The sequence below is a fragment of the Dama dama genome, chromosome 10 (genome assembly GCF_033118175.1).
Source record: "Dama dama isolate Ldn47 chromosome 10, ASM3311817v1, whole genome shotgun sequence".
NCBI classification, from domain to species: Eukaryota; Metazoa; Chordata; class Mammalia; order Artiodactyla; family Cervidae; genus Dama; species Dama dama.
In genome coordinates, this window is record NC_083690.1 from 37426952 (window position 1) to 37451315 (window position 24364).

A 24364-nucleotide genomic window follows, 5' to 3' on the forward strand; every position below is an offset into this window, starting at 1 on the left:
CGAACAGAGAAACGGGGAACAGGCCCACTGCCCTTTGATCCCCAGAGTCACCTCCCTTTTCTATCCCAGCACCCCAGGTTTCTCCGGGGTTCACGGTGAGACGCGGGTCCGGCCGGGGCGGAGGGGCGGGGACGCAGGTGGACGTGTAAAACCGTGTTCCGCGATCCCGCTCACCACGCCCGTCTCCGAACGGGGTGGAGGGTCGTGTCCCTGTCCTTGGTCCCAGCCTCCGCCGCAGAAAGCGCCGTCTCCCTGCAGAGACAGCCGCGGATCCTTGGTTTCTGGATTGGGATGAGATACCTCTGGGTCCGAGAGGCGGCAGCCTGCGTGCCCCATCCTCGTCCTTGGTTTTCACCCCCAAGGGGTCGGGGACCAATGACTCTAATCTAATTTCTGTGCTCCCGGGCCTACCCCATTTCCTTTCCTTCTGGTGAGGGCTTTTTTTTCCTGGTAATCTCCAGATGTAAAATGAGGAAGACCCCAGAGGCTACCAAGATCCACATTTTGTTTTGTTGTTTAGCGGACAAGTTTGTTAAGCCTTGTGTTTACAGATCATACGCTCACCCTCAAATCCACCACCGTGAATGGCGGTGATTAAAGAATGTTTGACGCCTAGTGAATAAAGTGATTCGAGTGCAACAGGAAAAGGTTACATACACTTCACGCTCTTCCTTTCAGTTTCTGAAGGGTTTTTTAAAGGAGTGATTTCTGATAGAACACCAGGTGAATTTTTCAATTGTGGGAGGAAAATGTGCTTGACCTGGAGGGCTGAGCAGTGAAGAGAGTTTGTGGTGGTGCAGTGGAAAATGCGTTGGGTCACTTGAAGACTGGTCACCACCAGCCTCTCTCTGCCACTGTTTTGCAGGATGCTCTTCGACAAACACAAAGCCTGGAATTGATCCTAAGTAAAATAAACTGTCTCCAAGGGCCCACCCAATTGGACATTCATTGATAAAGGGAAATTAACTGAAAAATCCAGCTTGACCAAACCTAATGCCCCATCTCCATTTCCTGAAGCACCGCCACTATGCACAAAGTCACTGTTACTAATGAGAGACACTGTTAAGTGGCAGAGGCCCAAAGAAAACACTTATACAGGCCTGTGCTAAACAGATCATTTGCAATCGATAAATAAGTTATGGAGAATGCATGGTAAGCAAATCACTGAAACCTTAATATTTTTGGAGAAACAAGTTGGTTACACACTGTGGTGGGAGACATAAATAACTTACCATGGACACATAATTTATTTTTCTATTTTAAACCTGTGCTGCTGTTAACATTCCTCCTGTTCTTACTCAGGTATTTCGTAAATAACCTGACAATATAATGGAATCTCTTAATTTCTAAATGACAAGCCCTTCCAAGTATTGAAATGCCGTGCCTATAATGAATTTGTTGAACATTCTACAAATGGGCAAAAAATGTTGACATTATATTCATTTAAACAAGTATTTTAAAAAATATCTCCTGGTTGCAAGTAACTATGTTAAGGGCAACTTGAAGAAATGCAAAATAAAGCCCAGTCTTTCTACTGCTTCTTGCCTAGAATATAAGCAAGAAAACACTCCAGGAAGGCCTGACCAGGTCCTGATCTCAGCCCTGTATCTTTTGAGTTTCCCTTGCTTATAGTCTTCATTTTGATTCACTGGGAGGGAAGGCCTCTAGGAATGTGTTATTCCACATACCCCACTTTTAAATCTTTGATCCTATCTCAAAAACCAAGATTTCTTTCCCTTGATCTTAAAATACCTGAAATAAGATTTTTCAGATGATAGATCACTAAAACTGAAAGAAAGTGAACAAAGAAAATATAATAGTTGGAAGATGAAGAGCAGCAACACGAATGATGACAGAAAATATAAATGCTATAAGATGACTATCAGGAAAGCTTAAATGGGTTTTGATACTTCTTTAAAAATAAATATTTTTGTTTTTTTCCTCGGTGCTCCAGTGGTGGTCTTGAACACCAAACTTCGGCGATCACTTTGTAAGACTGACTAGATGGCAGTATAGCAGCATAGTTAGGAGCCTGAGCTTCAGACTTGGGTTTGAGTACTGGACCCACTACACTATGTTGTTAGACACATTATTTAATCTTTCTTAGCTTTTAAAATAGGAATAGTAACTGTGTGCTTCATTAGGTTTCCATGAGAATTAAATGAGCTATGTATGCAAGGTACCGAAACTGCCTGGTACACAGCTGACATGAATGACAGTTATTCAGCATTGACATGTCACACCATTGGATTTCATGAACTGTCTTCACGGATGAGGTGTAAGCCCCATAGCAATACAATATTACCTTTTAATACTGCTACTAAATTTTTCAACCCTGCAGGATACCAAAAACGGAGCTCATAAAACATATAGGACAAAAAGGGAAGTCCTGCAGACAGACCCTGTTTGGATTAATGAGCCAGTTCTTTGAACCGGAACAATGACTGCTGAATCCAGGAAAGCTGCAGATTTGTCTCCTCAGGCTACCCGAGACATGGAAGGCATAGTGATAGTAAAAGTGGAGGAGGAAGGGGAAGACGATGAAGAAGACCATTTTCCAACAGAAAGAAGTAACATAGAGTTATCACCCCAATTTCCTAGTCGTTCCACAACTATGAATGAGAGAGCCTTGTTATCATCATATTTAGTGGCGTATCGAGTAGCAAAAGAGAAAATGGCTCACACAGCTGTTGAAAAAATTATTCTCCCAGCATGTGTGGATATGGTACGTACCATCTTTGATGATAAATCAGCTGACAAATTAAGAACTATACCTCTTAGCGATAATACAATATCTCGTCGAATCTGTACTATTGCAAAACATTTAGAAACAATGCTTATGACACGGCTACAGTCTGGTATCAATTTTGCAATCCAACTTGATGAGAGCACTGGTACTGCAAGTGGTCCCACACTCTTGGTGTATGTCAGATATGTGTGGCAAGATTTTATAGAAGATCTGTTGTGCTGTTTAAATTTAAGTTCACAGGTAACCGGATTAGATGTATTCACTGAATTAGAAAAGTGCATTGTTGGTCAATATAAATTAAACTGGAGAAACTGTAAAGGAATCTCAAGTGATGGAGCAGCAAATATGACTGGGAAACATAGCAGACTTCTTGAAAAATTGTTAGAAGCCACCCGCAACAACGCTCTTCGGAATCATTGTTTTATTCACAGAGAAGCTTTGGTATCCAAAGAAATTCCGCCAAGCCTAATGGGCGTATTGAAAAATGCAGTGAAAATTATTAATTTTAGTAAAGGAAGCTCATTGAATAGCCGACTTCTTGAAATATTTTGTTGAGAGATCGGCAAGACCCACACCCACTTACTGCTTCATACAGAAGTTCGTTGGTTGTCTCAAGGAAAGGTATTGAGCAGAGTATATGAACTCAGGCATGAGATTTACATCTTTCTCATTGAAAAGCAATCTAATTTGGCACATATTTTTGAAGATGATGTTTGGGTAACAAAATTGGCATATTTAAGTGATATTTTTGGCATTTTAAATGAATTAAGTTTGAAACTACAAGGGAAAAACAATGATATATTTCAATATCTTGAACACATTTGAGGATTCCAAAAGATGTTATTGTTGTGGCAAACTAGACTTAAAAGTAATCATCCTAGCTACTATATGTTCCCTACATTGTTGCAACACATTGAAGAGAACATTATTAATGAAGAATGCTTAAAGGAAATAAAAGCAGAGATATTAATACATCTCACTTCTTTGTCTCAAACCTTTCATCATTACTTTCCAGATGAGAAATTTGCATCATTAAAGGACAATATCTGGATAAAAGATCCATTTGCTTTTCAAACCCCAGAATCGATCATTGACTTAAACTTGGTGCCTGAAGAAGAGAATGAATTATTGCAGCTCAGTTCGTCATTCACGCTGAGGAATTATTATAAGACATTAAGTTTAGCAGCATTCTGGATTAAGATTAAAGAGGAATTTCCACTGCTAAGTAGAAAGAGTATATTGCTGTTATTACCATTCACATCTACCTATTTGTGTGAACTAGGATTTTTGATCTTGACAGGATTAAAAACAAAAAAAAGAAACAAGCTTAATAGCGCACCTGACATGAGTGTGGCCTTATCTTCGTGTGTGCCTGACTGGAACGAACTGATGAACAGGCAAGCACACCCATCACATTAAATACAATCTTTATGAACTCAGGTTTTTGTACTTTCATAGGTATTCTTTGTGTATTGTATTTAAGTATTAATAAGATGATGATTAGAATTTACTAGGTTTCATTTTCCTGTATAGTTAAATATTGCTTTTTGACATTTGTTTGTTACATGAATATATGCATATGCAGGATAATGATGTAAAATATATTTCTATGAATTACCATCAATTTTTTAAAATAGTGCTCTTAACACTCTTAGTTTTATACTCCAGTCTGTCACCTTGTCTACTGCTGCTGCCTTGCTTCTTGTAGGCAAAGCCCCTTTCAGGTTCAGTTTCTCGCCATCTATGTGCCTATGTGCTCTTCCTTGCCTGTTTTTTGTTTGTTGGCTGCATGGGGGGGGTTTTTTTGGCAGTGCCATAGAGATTGTGGGGTTGTAGTTCCCTAACCAGGGATCAAACGCAGGTCTCCTGCATTACAAGGCAGATTCTTAACCACTGAACAACCAGGGAAGTCACAGTTTCTGTTCATTTTTGCTATTATTTTCTGTTTAAAAAAATTCAGCTTTATTGAGATTTGATTTACTTCTGGTAATATTCACCCCTTATGGTGTATGGTTTGGTGTATGGTTGAGTCTTGACAGAGGTATACAACTGTGAAATCACCCCTACAATCAAGATATAAAACATATCCTTCATCCCCAAAAGATCTTTCATGGCTTTGTTGTCAGTCCTTCTCTTGTACTACTGATGGTTTTGTCTTTTCCACAATGTCATGTATTTGGCTTTTTTCTCTTAGCATAATGCTTTTGCAATCTGTCCATATTATCATATGTATCAGTAGTTTAATAGTGAATAATGTTCCATTGTACGGATGTGTATCAATTAGTTTTTCAGTTCTTCAGTTGATAGACATTTCGTTTTTTTAATTTTTTTACTATTATGAACAAAGCTGCTATAAATATTTGTATACAGGAATTTGTATGGACATATATTTCTTTGGTAACAGCTAGCAGTGGGATTATTGGCTCATATAAATATACATTTAATTTTATGCATTTCCTCCAGCTATGTGTGAAATTTATAGTTCCTCTATATCTGAGTCAGCATTTTGTATTGTCAGGTTTTTATTTTAGCTATCGTATTAAGTTTAATAGTATCTCATTATGGCATTAATTTCCATTTCCCTAATGGATAATCATTTGAGCATCTTTTCACATGTTTATGGCTGTCCATATCTTCCTTTGGTGAAGTTCAAATCTGTTGCACATTTTCAAAACTCAAGTGTCTTATTCATGAATAAGAATTATTTTTAGATATTCTGTATACAAATGATCACACCCGTGTTTTACAAATGTTTTCTCCCAGTCTGTGGCTTCTCTTCATTTTCTTAACAGTGTTTGAAGAGCAAAATTTTAAAATTTTGATCAACTTCAGTTATCAAGTTTTTTTTTTATATGGTTCATTCTTTGTGTGTTCTGCCTAAGAAATCTTTGCCTAATCCACAGTCACAAATTTCTGTTTTCATCCAGCTGTTTTATAGAAGTTTTAGATTTTACATTTAGGTCTATGATGCATTTTGAGATGATCTTTGTAAATGGTTAAAGGAGATGAAAGAGACATGACAATAAAATGCAATGTATTAGTTTGGATTGAATGTTTCACTAGGGGAAAAAAAGCTATAAAGGGCATACTTAAGTCCATTGTCAAAACGGACACCCACCCCCAGGGACCTAACAGAGAGGTCTGCCGACTTTACCTCAAGATCCCAGTCAAGTCTGGTAAATGCAAATGGGGACAGGGCGTCCAGTAAACACACGTGCCGGCGCTCTTCCCTCCCACTGCCCGCTGCCCTGCCCCGGGGCCTCGAGGCAGGAATCGCTGCTAAACGCTGCCCAAGCGCGGCCAGACCTGCCTCACATGCACCCAACCTGGACTCACGCAGAAGTGGTGGTGAGGTGCCTGGCCCTGGCTTAGAGGTCCTGAAATGGAGGATTTTTGATATGAGAGATGGAGTTACAGGTGAGTGACGGCAGAACGTCTAACAGACCTTCATATATATTTCACACATATCTGTGAAACGCACCTAGAAGAGTGCCTCACATATTAGGAAGTGCTCCACATGTGTCTGTGAAAGAAGTAGGAAAGGAAGAAAGAGAGGAAGGGTTATAAGTCAGTGATTTCAACTAAGTGAGGGATTGTAGAGCAGAGGGAGGCAGAAGTAACCAAATAAGGCTTAATAGAAGAGCTGAATACAGACAGACTGTAAAGTGAACATTCGGAACCGGCCATCTGAACATGGCCTATGAAAAGACTTCACTTATGGGTTGTTTAGACAGAGTCCCTCAAGCATCCCTTCTGCTGTCTTTGCCTTTGACCTCTCTAAAGTCCTGTATTCAGACATACTGTGCTTCAGCCTAGCCTAATGTAATTGTTCCAACCATCCCCGCCTCCAGTGGCAAATCCCATTTCAAAACTAACACCTTTACTTCTTAGTTTTTCCTTTAGATTCTAAGATGAAAGAAAAAAAGAATGAAAAGGCTTCAAGACAGAAAGTGGTGGGGGGAAAGTGAAACTCCCAGGACATTATTAGGAGAAACCAAACAGCATGCCAATGATAATGGGCAAGGCTGTGAAAATTCAGGCAATGAGGAAATGCTTAGGGAGTCCTGGGAAAATAACCCAGAAACAATATTTCTGTTGTCTTCATAAACGACAGAGGGGAGAATTGGAAGAGTTCTGGCAGAGCCCCTGTGCCATCAGAAGACACAAGCCAGAAGCCCTACCAGTGTAAGGGATGTGAGGAAAGCTCTAGCCAGAGCAGACCTGGGAGTCCACAGCCAGGAGACACTCCAAGTGGGCAAGAATAGCTTTAGTCCTGGGCATGCCTCGCTGTGCCCCACATGAGGGAGATGCCACATCACTGCCTTGACTATCAGAAAACCTTTCATGCACCACCCAGAAGGTGCATCAGAGAATCCACACTTAAAAAAAAAAAAAAAAAAAAAGCACAAAACGTAGTTACAGTGGGAAAAGCTTCATACAGAGTTCAGTACCCTCATCACCACCAGGTGACGACACTGAGGAGAAACCCCGGTTCTTGTGGAGAACGTGGGAAAAGCTTCAGGTAAAGCTCACGCCTGGAAGAGCACCAGAGGAACCAGCCATAGGAGAGACAGACCGGAGAGTGCAGTGTGTGTGAGGCGGCTTCCAACCTCAGCATAACCTTTGTCTGCACAGGAAAGAAACCCTACAAATCCTGGATGTATGGCACCAGCTTACTTTTACATTACTGAATCTACCTGGGGGAGGACACTCGCCAGCATCAGGCATAGAAGAGGTCTGAGGGCAGATCTTTTACCTGAGATACCAGAAAACTCACAGCTCTGGGATGGTTCAACAAGGAAAAATCCTGCACGATTAGATTACCTTGGTCGTAAACCCTCCAAGGGGTGAGGGGAAGGGCTGACTACAAAGAGGGGTCTGTGGAGCAGAAGGACCCGCCAGAGGACGACAGGACGACACGGGGCACGGAGGGGGAGTCACGGGTGAGGGGTGGGCTCTTTAGAATCCCAGGACCGGGGAGAGGATGCAGTCTCCCTGGGAGCTGGGCGGCCGGCACTGCCCTCCAGGGGCCAAGATAGCAAGGCTGAGGGGTGAATCTGATCTCAGGTGGTCTCAGCCTGCAGAGGCTTGGAGCAGGGTTTCAGCTCCTGAGGTCATGGAATGACAGAGCTGAATCCTGGCCACTAGACCAGTGGCTGGTGACAAGGCCCTGGCCCTTTGGCTTTGCAGGAAAGAATTCCCACAAAGAGGGAAAGCAGTGAAACAGTGTTTACTAGGAGGAAAGAGTACAGTACATGTGGATAGACACACAGTGGGCTCAGAGAGAGTCACACCCTTGTGGTAGTTTAAATCACTATTATGGGGCATTTCTTCCAGTTTTCCTTTGGCCAATCATTTTGATTTGCCTGCTTCAGAGTCCTTATTTGGTGTATCTCAAGGTCTTCCTTCACATTCGCAGGCATCTCTCAGCCAAGATGGATTCCAGCAGAGAGGCCTATAGGTAGCTTGGCATCATTCCCCTTTTAACCTCCGAGGAACTTTCTAGTCAGGAAGTCTCCTTGACATCGAGAATGAGAAATATGTGGTCGCTTACCTTCTATCTGGGCAGGTCCCAGCCTCCTCTCTCTCAACTGTCCTGCTGTTCTCATCTTGGAGTACTGGTGCACGGGAAATGAATTTTCAACTGCTCACCTTGGGATGGGGGGATGCCCATCTACCTACTGCCTCATATCCACCCTTTGCAAGAGGACTTTACAGGGGGAGGCAGAGGTAGTAAAGAATTTAAAGCAGGAAAATGAGAAAGGCAGTGTTTACACAGAATGAAGTCAGAAAATTGCAAGGGAACTTTGAAGTTTCTGAGCAATTTCAAACTCAAAGGAAAAGCTATCCGACCTGTAACAGGAGTGTCTGGATTTACTTGGGATAGGGACCAATTGCTGAGATTTTAGGCCCGCAGTGATTCCCACACCAGAATGGTGGAGAGAGGAAGGTGGATGGTGCAGCACAGATTTACACTAGAAGGGAGTGTGATCCTAACTCTGAGCGCTTTGCTTCAGGTCCCTAAAGAAACTGCTCGTTCCTGCGGAGTTGGAGCGGGTTCTTCCGGGGGGAGGGGGGCGGGGGAGGAAAGCCCTGGTCTGAACTGGGAGCTCTGGGCCGGGACAAGGAAGGGTTCTTTCCTGTACATCTAAAATGCTCATTTTAAGCTCCTGGCTTGAACAGGTTTAAGATAAAAGCATACAATTCTATGGGCCACTTATGTCTAAAACTAAGGTTTTACTTTGCCAACAAAGGTCTGTCTAGTCAAGGCTATGGTTTTTCCAGTGGTCATGTATGCATGTGAGAGTTGGACTATAAAGAAAGCTGAGCGCCAAAGAATTGTTGCTTTTGAACTGGGATGTTGGAGAAGACTCTTGAGAGTCCCTTGGACTGCAAGGAGATCCAACCAGTTCATCCTAAAGGAGATCAGCCCTGGGTGTTCATTGGAAGGTCTGATGCTGAAGCTGAAACTCCAATATTTTGGCCACCTGATGCAAAGAGCTGACTCATTTGAAAAGACCCTGATGCTGGGAAAGATTGAAGGCAGGAGAAGCGGATGACAGAGGATGAGATGGTTGGATGGCATCACCGACTCAATGGACATGAGTTTGAGTAAACTCTGGGAGTTGGTGATGGGCAGGGAGGCCTGGTGTGCTGCAGTCCATGGGGTTGCAAAGAGTCGGACATGACTGAGTGACTGAATTGAACTGAACTGAACTGAAGGTGTTTCTGCCTATCATCTTGGAAACAGTCTGAATAAAAAGTTGTTTTTGCCAATAAATAAGCAACTACACCAGATGAAAGAAGGAATCCACAACCTAAAGATGACTTGTCTTGTGAATAAAATACCACATAAGCAAAGCTATCTATTGTTTTCCCTTACCCCAGGATGAACAGCATGGTGTTGGATAGACAGCTGAGGCACTGACATATAAGTGTGTCTTCTCATTTCCCATTTCCCACTCTACATTTCAGCCAGTGGGTTGGAGTTGGAGAGAAATACCGAGCAAGCATCAGAGGTGTTGAGATCAAAATCCATAACCTGGTACCCCAGGAGAAAAACATCCAAATACAATGTAGAGAGTTCACTTTAAAAAATGCAAATGGAATTTTAAAACTATACATATACATATGACCCAAAGGAAGACTTAAAGGGAAATTTCACACAATCCGTATTTTTCTTCTTTATCAGGTATATGGAATCATCAGTTCTGTTGCTCAGTCGTGTCCAATTCCTTGCGACCCCAAAAGTCCGGACTCTTTGGACTGCAGCACACCAGGCTTCCCTGTCTGTCATCAACTCCCAGAGCTTGCTCAAACTCATGTCCATCGAGTCGATGATGTCATCCAACCACCTCCTCCTCTGTCATTCCCTTCTCCTCCTGCCTTCAATCTTTCCCAGCATCAGGGTCTTTTCAAAGGAGTCAGTTTTTCCGCATCAGTTGGCCAAAGTATTGGAGTTTCAGCTTCAGTATCAGTCCTTCCAATGAATATTCAGGACTGATTTCTTTTAGGATTGATGGTTTGATCTCCTTGCAGTCCAAGAGACTCTCAAGAGTCTTCTCCGATACCACAGTTCAAAAGCATCAGTTCTTCAGTGCTCAGCTTTCTGTATAGTCCAACTCTCATGTTGTAGCCACGCATTCCGGAAACAAACTCACTCGGAAGGACAATGCAGATAGTGGAGTGCAGTGTCTTATACCGGTAGGCCCAAGGCAGAGTCTCCTCTTAGCCAAGGACCCCGACCAGCATTTGTGAAAATCTTTTATACCCCGTGTGTATGTATCCAAACCCACCACCCCAAATTCCTTGAGACTTACATAAACTAAGGAAGGGTAAATACAATTCCAATAACCCCATCACTCATGTGCCATGTGCTCAGACAGTTAAACAATTAGCCAATAATCAATAAGCACAAGGTTACACTCCAACAGGCACAGAAAAACTGATGGCCTGTCCGGAGGAAGGGGTGATTAGTGTATGTGTTCTCTTAGGCGATGAGTAACCTGGATATGATCTTCAAGATTCCCCTGTCCGGAGGGGGTCTTATCCTTCTGTTGTCATTTCCATAGACACTAAACACAGAGTTCAGAGTCCATTGGAGAGGTGGCCGAGCATGGTCAGCATGGACAGGCCTGAGATGGAGTCCAGGCCCTATGAATTCCTTCTTCACTCACATCCATACATGACTACTGGAAAAACCATAGCCTTGACTAGACAGACCTTTGTTGGCAAAGTAGTGTCTCTGCATTTTAATATGCTGTCTAGGTTGGTCATAGCTTTTCTTCCAAGGAGCAAGTATCTTTTAATCTCATGGCTGCAGACATCATTCGCAGTAATTTTGGAACCCAAGAAAATAAAGTCTGTCATTGTTTCCATTGTTTCCCCATCTATTTGCCATGAAGTGATGGGAACAGATGCCATGGTCTTCCTTTTTTGAATGTTGAGTTTTAAGCCAGCTTTTTCACTCTCTTTCACTTTCATCAAGAGGCTCTTTAGTTCTTCCTCACTTTCTGCTGTAAGGGTGGTGTCATTTGCGTATCCAAGGTTATTGATATTTCTACTAGCAATCTTGATTCCAGCTTATGCTTCATCCAGTTCGGCACTTTGCATGATGTACTCTGCATATAAGTTAAATAAGCAGGGTGACAATATACAGCCTTGACATATTCCTTGTCCAATTTGGAACCAGTCTGTTGTTCCATATCTGGTTCTAACTGTTGCTTCTTGACCTATATATAGATTTCTCAGGAGGCAGGTAAAGTGGTCTGGTATTCCCATCTCTTGAAGAATTTTCCAGGTTGTTGTGATCTACACAGTCAAAGGCTTTGACAATATAAGAACTAGATGTTTTTCTGGAATTCTCTTGCCTTTTCTATGATCCAATGGATGTTGGCAATTTGACCTCTGGTTCTTCTGCCTTTTCTAAATCCAGCTTGAACATCTGAAAGTTCATGGTTCAGGTACTGTTGAAGGCTGGCTTGGAGAATTTTGAGCATTACTTTACTAGTGTGTGAGATGAGTGCAATTGTGCAGTAGTCTGAACATTCTTTGAACATCTGGAATCATAAAAAAGATTAATTAGTCCTATCAATTACAATTAACTGCCACTAAGTCTTCTCTTTCTTTGAACAACAGCATTAAGTAGAAAAGTAAATTCTGGATAACATAATATCAGATGAATATTTTTATGCTAAATAGCATATGTGTGTATTATTCATTATATTCAATTTTTTATTTTTTATTTTTTTTTGCCTAGTCCAGGGTCGACTCTCTAAAAAGTCACTCTGGATTCCCAAAAGGAGGGTTTAAAAATACCCAGCTACACAAGGGTTCACTCCTAGAAATTTTGTTAACAATCAGTGGGAAAGCAAAGTACTTGGTGTAAGCATTTTTGAATCCCCTAGCCTATTCTTACAGATCACCGACCTCCAGGGTATGAGTGAACAGGTCGGGGCGGGACCTGGAAATCACGTAGACCACTCCATCTGCGGTGGTTCATTGGCTCCGACCAGGAGCGCACAGTGCGAGGAGACATGAGTGCCCCGCCCCCTTACTCGCACACTCCCCCGCGACCCGCCCCATCGCTTTCCCCGACCAGAGAGTTGCGAATCCTCCGAGGTTCCTAGAAGGTACTCGGGCGGGGACGCTCTGCTCGGCCTGCGCTAGTGGTCGGGCGACAGGCACAGGGACCTTCCGCATGGAGCCCTCAGGTGGAGGTTAGCCGAGGTTCCGACCTAATTCCGAGTCTGGCCTGGCACCTCCATAATGGAGGCCAGCTCCATGGCAGCCGCAGGTGCATCCTGAGGACTTCCTGGAGGAGGAGGCGCGGCGGGGGTCGGAGGCGCGGAGGTTTGGGGAGAAAAGAGCTAGTGTGATGGGCGGAGTGGGGTGCCAGGGGAAGCCACGGTGGCCCCGCCACAGGTGTGAGGGCTGGAGAGACAACCCCCTTTCCTTCGAATCCCGTGCCCCCCACGCCTCCCCAAACCGCCGGTCTTCAGGGCATTTACCGAGAGACTTCCTGAAGACGCCAGCCTCTGAGTATCGTGTCAGGTCTTTTGGCTTTAGAGAAGTACAGAGTCCGATGAACGAATGGCTGGCTAATACTATTGTTTGCTTTGGCTTTGTGTTAGTCGCTCAGCCCCGTCCGACTCTTCCCGACCCCCATGGACTGTGGCCCACCAGGCTTCTCTGTACTAGAATTCTCCAGGCAAGAATGCTGGAGTGTGGAACTTCCCTGATGGTCCAGTGGCTAAGACCCTGCGCTCCCAATGCAGGGGCCTGGACTTGATCCCAGGTCAGGGCTTGATCCCAGATCACGCATGCTGCAACTAAGACCCTGTACGGCCAAATAAATACACATTTTAAAAAAAGAAGAAGAAGAATGGGTAGCTATTCCCTTCTCTAGGGGAATCATCCGCACCCAGGGATCCAACCCAGGTCTCCTGCATTGCAGATTTTGTTATAAATTTAATTATGGATTCTGACTTCCAAACACACGGTGCTCACAGCAGGTAATCTACTTTAGATAGTGAAAGGGTCGATGTCCCTTCCCCAGCCTTGGAGCTGTTGATCACAAGTGCCTCCTTGTTTAAGAGGCAAGAGGGCTTACGAACATTGTTTTTAAGGAAGGAGAACAGCATGTGACAGACTTTCTTAAAAATGCACTTAGATAAAAGAAGGTTTGCCAGTGGCCAGAAAGACAAGCGAAGAAAGTGGAAATCCTCTGTATCTCATCACTTGTGTACTCCCTGAGAGAAACAACACTAGATTTATTATGTTAAAGAACCAAAGTGAAGGCCATAGTTTAAGTATACTGCCAGGCCAACTACCCAGAGCTGCAGAATCAAAACTTAAATTGTCCTAATTTCCCATGAAGAGCTGGCTCTGTCCTTACAGGAAACTTAAGCTTTCTTCATGTCTGGGTAACCTTGCAGCTTCCTAGCAGCTACAAACAAGTAAACTTGTATGCTGGTACTCTTCTGAAAGGACCGTCAGTTCTAGTAACCAGTCCCAATAGAAAACAATGTACTTCCTCATTCCTGTGCATAGGAGGAAAATAATTTTCTCTCCCCCCTCTGAATACTTAGCTGAGATTCCTGCAACAAAAAATGAAAACAAACAAGTTTCTTAACATGTATACCTCATGTGAGAGGCTTCCCAGGTGGCACAGTGGTAAAGAATCCACATGCCAGTGAAGGAGATGCAGGAGATATGGGTTCAAACCTTGGGTCAATATTCTTGCTTGGAAAAGTCCATGGACAAAGGAGCCGGGCGGGCTACAGTCCATGGGGTCACAAGGAGTCAGAAATGCTTGCATATGCATGCAGGCTTACCTTGTATAAACATGGAGATGCCCAAGGAAAAATGATTAACCACTAAGATGGCTTAGAATTCAGGTCTAAATGCAGCCTTCATAGGGAAGGGGGTTGTTTAGTTGCTAAGTTGTGTCTCTTAAGACTGTCTTGAAAGTCATGACTCTTTTGAGACCCTATGGACTGTAGCCCGCCAGGCTCCTCTGTCCATGAGATTTCTCTGGCAAGAATACTGGAGTGGTTTGCCACTTCCTTCTCCAAGGGATGTTCTTAACTCGGGGATTGAACCCACGTCTCCTGCATTGCAGGTGGATTCTTTACCGCTGAGCCACCGGGGAAGTCCTAGGGCAAGGGGAGGGAGGTTCTATACCTGGAAGAGGCTGAAACTGCAGTTAGGTTAAGTATTAGGTGTCGGTTTGCTGACATGGGGCTTAGCACAAGTGAGTCCACATGGCTTGTGAGATCTTAGTTCCCCCAACTAGGGAGTGAACCTGATCCCCAACAAGGAAAGCACTGAATCCTAACCACCAGACCACCAGGGAATTCTCCTTTTGCCCCCCACCTTTTTTTTTTTTTAAACAGCTGTTTTAAAGTGCCTGCAGCTCAAAACAATCAGTTTTCCAAAGTGGTATATTAGGGAGCGACTTATTCTGCCACCTATTTACATGTTTTATAAACTGAAGGGTAAATGCGGAGAGCTTAACTTCTTAAGACTTTCCATTTTGAAGCCTCCTTGTTTGCGGTTTGGTTTTCACTCCATAAACTGTTCATATCAAGTAAAGTCCTCTGAATTTTCTTTTGACAACAGCTGTGCCTGCTCAGTCGCTCAGTTGGTGTCCAACTCTTTGAGACCCCATGGACCCTGCCAGGCTTCTCTGTCCATGAAATATTCCAGACAAGAATACTGGAGTGGGTTGCCATTTCCTCCTCCAGGGGATCTTCCCAACCCAGGGATCAAACCAGAGTCTCCTGCATCTCTTCCATTGCAGGTGGATTCTTTATCACTTGAGCCACCTGGGAAGCCCCTTTGACAACAGTTAGCTCTTTATATATCATATTTAGCCTAAAATCTCTGATAACCTCCCGAAAATCATTGTTACACTCTCTGAGCTGATTCTGTGTGACGCAGACATAACCTTAGACCGCCCAAATGTAGAGCAGGCAAAGGCTCTTCATGCAGAGCTTGCTATACTAAGGGAACTGGCCACCATCAGGTGTTTAGCAGAGACTCAAAAGCAAGCAGGAGAAGCTTTAGATGGAAAAAAGGGAAAACTCAACTATGCTGAGTTTTTAGGAGATTGGCTTGGAAAAGCTGGAGGCAGGTTAAGTAAAAGAAGGATTCCCCTCCACCCGGCCTCGGGGAACGAGCAAATAAAGGAACCAGCAAGTAAGGGAACCTGTTCTTTGTTCTTGCTCCCGGCTGCTGCAGTAGGGGCCCAATAAAACCTTGCTTGGAAAAAAAAAAACAAACAAACAGGGCGGGACATCCTATGTGATTTGGTAGGGGAGCACACCTGACTCTCTGCTGGTCCCGGATGGAAGAGGGGGATACATGTTACGGACAAGTTCACACTTGCCACCCAAGTCCTGACTGGGGGCCTGTTGCCGAATTGCTTCTGGTTTGGGTTCCAGGCCGGAGCTACAGGTTGCAGGTTAGAGTTCTGTTTTTTCCTACAGTCTGGTCCCTTGATATATTGAGTCTCTCATTGAGGTGCTGAAGAATATATTCTAGAGAGAGGGAGAGGGCAGAGGCGAAGGTGTCCGAGGATAAAAATTGGAAATTGATCTAGCATCAGAAATTCCTAAGACCATTCTAGGGATTGCTTTCATTGTAATCCCACATTCCAACACCAAACACTGTGACTTTGTACTCTCTGAGGTTTGTTGGCCCCATTGGCATTCCCTAAAGTCTGTCTAGTGAGAGAGCTTCGATTCGGGGCCGAACTTAATTGTTTTCTTTTTCTCTCCAGCTTAGCCTGATGGCCAGGATCCAGCCCCATCTCGGAGACCAGGCCTTGGAAGCCATGTTCCTGCCAGTCTCATGGAAGGTGAGCTGGGTTCCCCCTGCCTCTACTTCCTTGGTGTAGTCTCAGCGGCCAGGCAGTGGTTTTCACATGACCATTGGGGTTGAGCCATCTTTATCAGCTGGGAGGTGTTTCTTTCTTGGAGGATTTGATGTACAGAGCTTGAACTCTGGGGTCAGACAGGTTCAAATCCAGGCTGTTTTAGACGTGTCACCTAATCTCTCTGGGGCACAGTTTCCTTAGTCTGTAAAATGGGGCCATGACAGTAGGTGTCATGTGAGGATTCAGTGAAGTGAGGCTCATGGAGTGCTTGGCAGAGGATCCAGCGATGTTCCGAGCGCCCTGTAGGTTTTAGCTGCCATCACTACAGTTGCTCCATGTTTGTATCAGTGAGCATTCTTGGGTACCTAGTGTACCAGGTAGTTCTGTCCTTTGTGCTGGGAGAGAGACTCTTACCCTAAGGAGTTTAGAAGCTGTTTAGGGAAGGGGATATGGAAACAAGCTCATATCATTCTGATCTGTTGCATTAAAAGGTACAGTAGAAATTTAGGTACTGAATTGGTAACAAGAGGGAGGGTGATCGTGAGAAGTCGAGGTGAAAAATCAGTGAAAAGTCAGGAGACACGTGAGGAAGCCATTGTGACAATTTGCAAAGACCAGTCTTGGACAGGAGGGAGTTCAAGGGGCAGCAGTTTGACCCCACTGGCCCAGCATGTCCACATTTGCTGCGGGAACACAGAGCTTTGCCTGCCTTTCTCGTGTCATCTTCCCACCTTCCCTGAAACCGGAGGACCTGCACATGGGGATGTGAATGCTCTTCCCCACCCCCCAACCCACCCCCACCTTTGTGTATCCTGTTCTCCCCGCCCCCAGGGAAACTTACATCTGCATATGTTAACACTCAGCTCAAAAATCATCGTTTCTGTGAAATCTCTGATTTTCTGCGGTAACTGTATTGCTCTCCCCTGTGTTTGCACATGGGCAGAGGGCTGGCATGAGGCTCAGAAGGACACTCCAGGGGAGCTGTGAAGACTAAAGTCAGAGGGGGGTTTGTGGGGTGACTGCAGATGTCTGTGTAGGTTTTCTTTACACAACTGGCCCAGTTAGGGGCAGAGAGAGTGGGAACAAGAGGAAGGCAGACACGGGAGCATCTCTGTAAAGACAGGAACAGCGTGTGCATCCTTGCTGGCCTTGGGGAGGGAGGCAGGGGAGGAGTGCGTGCCTGGGGAGGACACAGCTGTTTCTCTGCTTCCTCACTTAACCTCTGCCCTCAGGCACGTGGGGTGTCTCTGCACATGGAGCAGTTCTGACACCAGCTGGGTGCCCCACGATTTGACTCAGTTCTGACACTACCTGAATGACCGCAGCAGAGACCAAACGGCCAGAGAAGCCTCACACACTGACCATGTGTCCCTCTAGAGAGAACATGTGTGACTCTAGTGCAGAAGAAAGAACACGCATGGCCTGAGGGTCAGAACTTGAGTTGAGCCCTGAGTCTACTAATTAACTGGATGAGCCTTGCCTGTAGGACAATAATACCGCAGCCCGCAGAGCTGTGATAGGAGCTGCAGCTGTAATGAGTCTCTGTTTCCAGGGGTTGCTGTCCTTTGAGGACGTGGCTCTGTACTTCACCAGGGAAGAGTGGGACACGCTGGACTGGGCTCAGAAGGCCCTCTACAGGGACGTGATGCTAGACAACTACAGACACATCGTCTCCTTGGGTAATGAGTCGGCTTAAGATTTGACTTTGAGTGTCTACACAAGTCCTCAGTTTCTTATGTGCAATGCCCAAAGCAGAAAAAGCTCTGAAAGCCAGTTTTTTCATAACTCATTTGGCTATAAGACTCAACCTAAAGTCATCAGTTGGTTAAACCTGATTTTATCCTGTAGGAAGCTATTTATCATCCTTTTTCTCATTTGGTCTCCAAATATATATACATAGACAGATACATATATATATATATGGCATCATAAATATCAGAGTGTTTGTTTAAGGTTTCAGCTCAACCCCTGTTGAAGGTGGTACATAATAGAAACTATACCCACACTCAGTCACCTTTCTGAAATCTGGAAAAATTTTGAGTCCTGAAACAAATCAGGCCTCAAAGTTTTCAAGTAAGGGATTGTGGATAATGAGTAGTTTCCTTTTGTTTTAGAGTTTGAAGACATTCATCCCCCAGCCTGAATCCTCCACATCTGTAAGACCTCTAGGAGTTGGAAAGACTGTGGCCCATGCAGATTGCAAAGTCTACCCTCTTCCTCTCTTGAAAAGTCTTTTTCTTTCTTCTGTCTGAAAATGGTTTCCTTCTTTGCTTACACCATCACCGGGTGCCCAGGAGATGATTCTTCACTGACTTCACTTCTGTACCTCCTCGGCTCCCACCTTCCTGGGAGCCCACCCTCGTCTTATTCAATGCAGAGTCTCCTACAGAGGGAGGTTCCTTGATGGATTTTTCTTTCTGGGACATGTTTGACCCTGTGCTGACACTCTTGGCAGATTCTTGACCACCTTTGTGGGATTGTCCACCCACCACTGGATGCTTTAATGCTTATTTTTGTTTTGAAAGCATTCAGGGGCTCCCAGGCAGCCATGTGATCACGTGATCACAGGGGTCGCCAACCAGTTCACTTAAAACCATTCTGTTCTTCACTAGTACACTATTGAGTAAGTTACATGAGATATTCATCATTTTTATTATGAAATAGGCTGTGTGTTAGACAATTTTGCCCAACTGCAGGCTAATGTAACCATTCTTGGCATTTTTAAGGTAGGTAAGGCTAAGCTATGATGTTCAGTAGTTTAGGTGTATTAAATGCATTTCTAACTTACAATATTTTCAACATATGATGGATTTATGAAGGATGGATTTATTGGGAAGTTACCCTGTTGTAAATGGGCTTCCTTTATAGCTCAGTTGGTAAAGAATCCGCCTGCAATGCAGGAGACCCCGGTGTGATTCCTGGGTCAGGAAGATCCGCTGGAGAAGGGATAGGCTACCCATTCCAGTATTCTTGGGCTTCCCTTGTGGCTCAGCTGGTAAAGAATCTGCCTGCAATGTGGGAGACCTGGGTTCAGTCCCTGGGTTGGGAAGATCCCCTGGAGAAGGGAAAGGCTAACCACTCCATTATTCTGACCTGGAGAATTCCATGGACTACACAGTCCGTGGGTTCGCAAAGAGTCAGACACGACTGAGTGACTTTCACTTACCCTGTCCTAAGAAGGGGATGATCTGTGTATATACACACTCACACATGTAGTTTTTTGGGAGGGAGGTGCTCCAGGTCTTAGTTGCGGCATGAAAGATCTTTCGTTGCAGCACACAGACTCTCTAGTTATGGTTCACAGGCTTAGCTGCTCTGCGGCATGTGGGGTATTAGTTCCCTGACCAGGAATGGAAACCTGTGTGCCCTGAATTGCAAGGCAGATTCTCAACCACTGGACCACCAGGAAAGTTCCCAACACATATAGTTTTTAAAAACAAATTCAGATCATAATTTACATGGACTTTGAATCATGCTACATGTGAGTTTTGTATTCTGCTTTAAAATACCTGGGGAAAAAATAAATAAATAAATAAATAAATAAACAAAATACCTGGGGAGCCTTTTCCTGTTTTAAGAAATGTCCTTTGAACTCATGGATTTTCAATATTAGCCTAATATTCTGCCTTTATCATATCTGGCTACACTTGAATCCTTCCCCTGTTGACATTTGGTTTATTTCCAGTTTGTACTGTTAGGATTCTGCTGAACATCTGTGATGCATTAACCTTTGCCCTCATTTCCCTTAGGCTCTATTCCTAAGAGTGAAATGACCATATCCACGAGTGTGAATATTGTTCAGGCTTTCAAGCAAGATGCTGAACTTTCGCAAAGATGGTGCCAATTCCTCTCCTCAGATAATCCTTCTGATTATTGTCCTGATCTCTGCTTGTCGCTGCAGCCCTGCCACCCAGACCCCCAGGGGTAGACTGAGCTCTGGGACCTCTCCTGCCACTCGCTAACCACCACATCCCATTTACTTCCCCACGAGTAGGATTTCAGTTTCCCAAACCTGAGGTGATCTGTCAGCTGGAACAGTGGGAAGAGCCGTGGATCCTGGAAGTGCCGAGAGCGGGGACTAGGAAGGCTTCCGGTAGTGCCTGCCCAGGTGGGTGAGGAGCAGACCTGGCCCCTGGGGGTCACGCAGAGTTGGGGACACCATCCAGGAGGCCCCGCCTGCACCCGGATACCAAACCCAGAGTCTGGCGTGTGTTCTCCTGCTCATCCATCCCTACTGCCCCCTGCTGGTGGTGGCTATGATCATTGCCGCTGTTCCCCGGAGATAATCCCCAGCTGGGACTGGATTTCAAGTCTGCAAAGCTCATCCTCTTTCTCCTGCAATAACGCTCATCCTATTTCTACTCGAGGCAGGCTGGTGCTTTCGACAGCTCTCGGGCCATTCTAGAGACTCCTTTTCTCTACCCTCATCACTTACCCTTTTTCTGTACCTTCTCTTGTTCCCTCGCTCTCATTCTGTTTTCCACATCCCCTCGGTGTTTCTTGATGTTCCTGCCTTTTCCTACTTACTGTGTCCTGATGGCTGCTTCTTTCTACCCTTTACCACATCCCTCCGCTCCTTGGATTCTCAGCCTCAGCTCTTGATGTTTTGGGCTGTTCAATCCTGGGCCTCACAGGATGTCAAGCATCACTGGCCTCCACCTACTACATCCCGGCGGTACCACCCCTGGTGGAGAATCATTGCTCTGTTCCATTGCCTTTTGTGTGGTTTCTCAGGTTCCTTTTCTTTTCTCTCTGACACACTGCCTCCATTTTAAAGCAGTCGTTTCTCCCAGAATTGTGAAAAACATGCTTCTCTAGAAAGTACAAGATGCTCCCTCTCTCCTACAGCTATGTGACCCTGCTGGGTACCAACAGGAAGCTGTTTTCCCCACTAGTGGAGAAGGGTGTGTTCAGTTCTCACGTTCTCTGACACACATGCTTGTGCATATGTTAGTTGGTTAGTTCATGATGTCAAGAGCTCTTTCTGATATGAAAGCTGAGGGACCTATGAAAATCAGAGTACTGGCTCTTTAATATGGCGATGGAACCAGGTGAGCACCTCTTAGCCTCGTTTGAGTCTCTCATATCACAAACAGTTGCTTCTTTCCTTTTCTTCTGTGGCAGTCAGGTAATTTGCATATTCTTTTGATTTGGCTAGATTTGGAAGCCAGATTCCAGATGAAAGAGCTTGCTCCAAAGGAGAACGCTTCTGAAGATTTAATGTTATGGAAGATGTCCTCAGTAAAGCAGAAAACAGCCAAGGAGCCTCCAGAAGAGTTACATGAATATAATGAATTTGTGGACATTTACGGATTTTCACTCCCTGCTACTGGTGATGAGTGCTGTAAGGACTTCCTTCAAAGCCTTAACCTTATTCACAGTTGGAGAGCTCAGACAAGGACACAGCAGGGCAAATATGATGAGTGCAGAAAACCCTACCATCAGAGATCACGGCTTTTGAGGCATAAGAGAACTCTGACAAACACAAAATCCTATGAATGCCACGAATGTGGAAGAGCCTTCCAGCGGCAGGCAAATTTGGTTCGACATCAAAGACTTCACAGTTCAGAGAATCCCTTTGAGTGTGACATATGTGGGCAGGCCTTCAAACAGAAGTCCACTCTGATCGACCACAAACAGTGTCACTCACAAAAAAAGCCATATAAATGTCACGACTGTGGAAAGTGTTTCCGTCAGATGGCATATCTCGTCGAACATAAGAGGATCCATACCAAAGAAAAACCCTATAAGTGCAGCAAATGTGAAAGAACGTTTAGTCAGAATTCAACGCTTATTCGACATCAGTTAATCCACAGTGGAGAGAAACCCCACAAGTGCACTATATGTGGAAAAGCCTTTGGCCGGCACTCAACCCTTATGAGCCATCAACAGATTCACAGTAAACAGAATGCTCACAAATGCAGTGAATGTGGAGAATCCTTTGGTCGGAATGTCGATCTCATTCAGCATCAAAGGATCCACACGAAGGAGGAATTCTTTGAGTGTAGAGAATGTGGGAAAACCTTTAGCTTTAAGGCAAATCTTCATCGACATGAGGTCATTCATACTGGAGAGAGACCCTACAGATGTGACAAATGTGGAAAGTCTTTCAGTTGGCGCACAAGCTTTATTAAGCATCAGGGTACCCACAGAGAGCGGGTATCTGCGTGATGTTAACTGGAAAAGCTACCAATTTAAAGCCCAGAACTTAACCACTATGGCAAGTATGTATAACCTGATTGTTTCATGAAAATTAATAAACAAGAACTGGTTTTTCTATGGGGACCGTCTCTTCATAGGCAACCTTCTGGCTGCAGTAATTAATAGAGGACTTCTTGGTGGTCCAAGGGTTAAGACTCCATGCTTTCACTGCAGGAGGTACAGGTTTGATCCCTGGTCCCCCTGGTCAGAAAAGTTCCACATACCACGCAGTGCTTCCTAGGTGGCTCAGAAGTAAATAATCCACCTGCCAATCCAGGAAACGCAGGTTTGATCCCTGGGTGGGGAAGATCCCCTGGAGAAGGAAATGGAAACCCACTCCAGTATTCTTGCCTGGGAAATCCCATGGATGGAGGAGTCTAGCAGGCAATAGTTCATAGGGTTGCAAACAGTTAGACATGATTTAGTGACTAAACAACAAGGGTATCTATTTATACATTTATACTTATATAAATTTCTAAGGCCTATTTGTGTGTGTGTATATATCCACAACCCCCCCTTTTTTTTTAAATTGTGTTTTCTTATGATCCATTTGGTTACCAAACCTGAGATGATCTGAATTTCTTTGCTGGTGAAATAAAGACTGTGTATCCCCATTAGTGTACATATTCACACATTTTGTTCCAATGTGTTCGGTTATGGAGTGCTGGCTTCCCTGGTAGTTCATCTGGTAAAGAATTCACCTGCAATGCAGAAGACCCTGGTTCAATTCCTGGATCGGGAAGATCCTCTAGAGAAGGGTTAGGCTACCCACTCCAGTATTCTTGGTCTTCGCTGATGGCTCAGACTGTAAAGAATCCACCTGCAATGTGGAAGACTGTGTTCGGTCCCTGAGTTGGGAAGATTACTTGGAGGAGGGCATGGCAACCCACTCCAGGATTCTGGAGAATTCCCCATGGCCAGAGGAGCATGGTGGGCTACAGTCCATGGAGTGGCAAAAAGTCAGATACAACTGAGCAACTAACCACAGTGCAGCACATGGAGTATTAGTGCAAACCCCTAAGCAGTTTTATGTAAAATACCTTACCTTTCTACAAACCAAAAAATTCTGATTTTTGAAACATTTATGCCCCAAGGATCAAGGATCTGGGGCTTTGAGAGAGGCACATGTCATATCAGTGAAGAGTAGCTTCAGTACAACTATTGGGTTGACAATAAATAACATCCCCGCTTCAAGAACTTTCTTTCCGAATGCCAAGCAGAAGCCCTGATAAGACAAAAAGTAAAAGGCAGCTTGGTTTCCTGATGGCAGCTCTCTGCACAGGTAAGAACCAATCTGGAAATCGGCAATCTACCCAGTTCAGTTCAGTCACTCAGACTTGTCCAACTCTTTGGACTGCAGCACGCCAGGCTTCCCTGTCCATCACCAACTCCCAGAGCTTGCTCAAACTCATGTCCATCGAGTCAGTGATGCCATCCAACCACCTCATACTCTGTTGTCCCCTTCTCCTCCTGCCTTCAATCTTTCCTAGCATCAGGGTCTTTTCCAAGGAGTAAGTTCTTTGCATCAGGTGGCCAAAGTATTGGAGTTTCAGCTTCAGCATCAGTTCGTCCAATTAATATTCAGGACTGATTTCCTTTAGGATTGACTGGTTGAATCTCCTTTTCAGTCCAAGGGACTCTCAAGAGTCTTCTCCAACACCACAGTTCAAAAGCATCAATTCTTCAGCTCCATGAGTATGGATGTCCAACTCTCAGATGCATACATGACTACTGGAAAAACCATAGCCTTGACTAGACGGACCTTTGTTGGCAAAGTAATGTCTCTGCTTTTTAATATGCTGTCTAGGTTGGTCACAGCTTTTCTTCCAATGAGCAAGTATCTTTTAATCTCATGGCTGCAGTCACCATCTGCAGTGATTTTGGAGCCCAAGAAAATAAAGTCTGTCACTGTTTCCATTGTTTCCCCATCTATTTGCCATGAAGTGATGGGACCAGATGCCATGGTCTTCCTTTTTTGAATGTTGAGTTTTAAGCCAGCTTTTTCACTCTCTTTCACTTTCATCAAGAGGCTC

General features: G+C 44.5%; 1 protein-coding gene across 8 annotated transcripts; it reads left to right on the forward strand.

Moving 5' to 3' along the window:
• Positions 1 to 12324: 12324 nt before the first annotated feature.
• On the forward strand, positions 12325 to 22404 carry ZNF789 (zinc finger protein 789). Of its 8 annotated transcripts, none has more exons than XM_061153648.1 (5): positions 12325 to 12381; positions 16035 to 16112; positions 17683 to 17809; positions 20125 to 20238; positions 21289 to 22404. In XM_061153648.1, exons 2-5 carry the CDS (start codon positions 16044 to 16046, stop codon positions 22299 to 22301), a joined length of 1323 nt encoding a protein of 440 aa, XP_061009631.1. In that variant the 5' UTR covers positions 12325 to 12381; positions 16035 to 16043; the 3' UTR covers positions 22302 to 22404. The 8 variants fall into 8 exon arrangements, with proteins under 8 accessions (XP_061009631.1, XP_061009627.1, XP_061009628.1 ...); XM_061153644.1 differs by having other exon boundaries at positions 12338 to 12468; XM_061153645.1 differs by lacking the exon at positions 12325 to 12381 and adding an exon at positions 12392 to 12601.
• The last annotated feature ends 1960 nt before the right edge of the window (positions 22405 to 24364 follow it).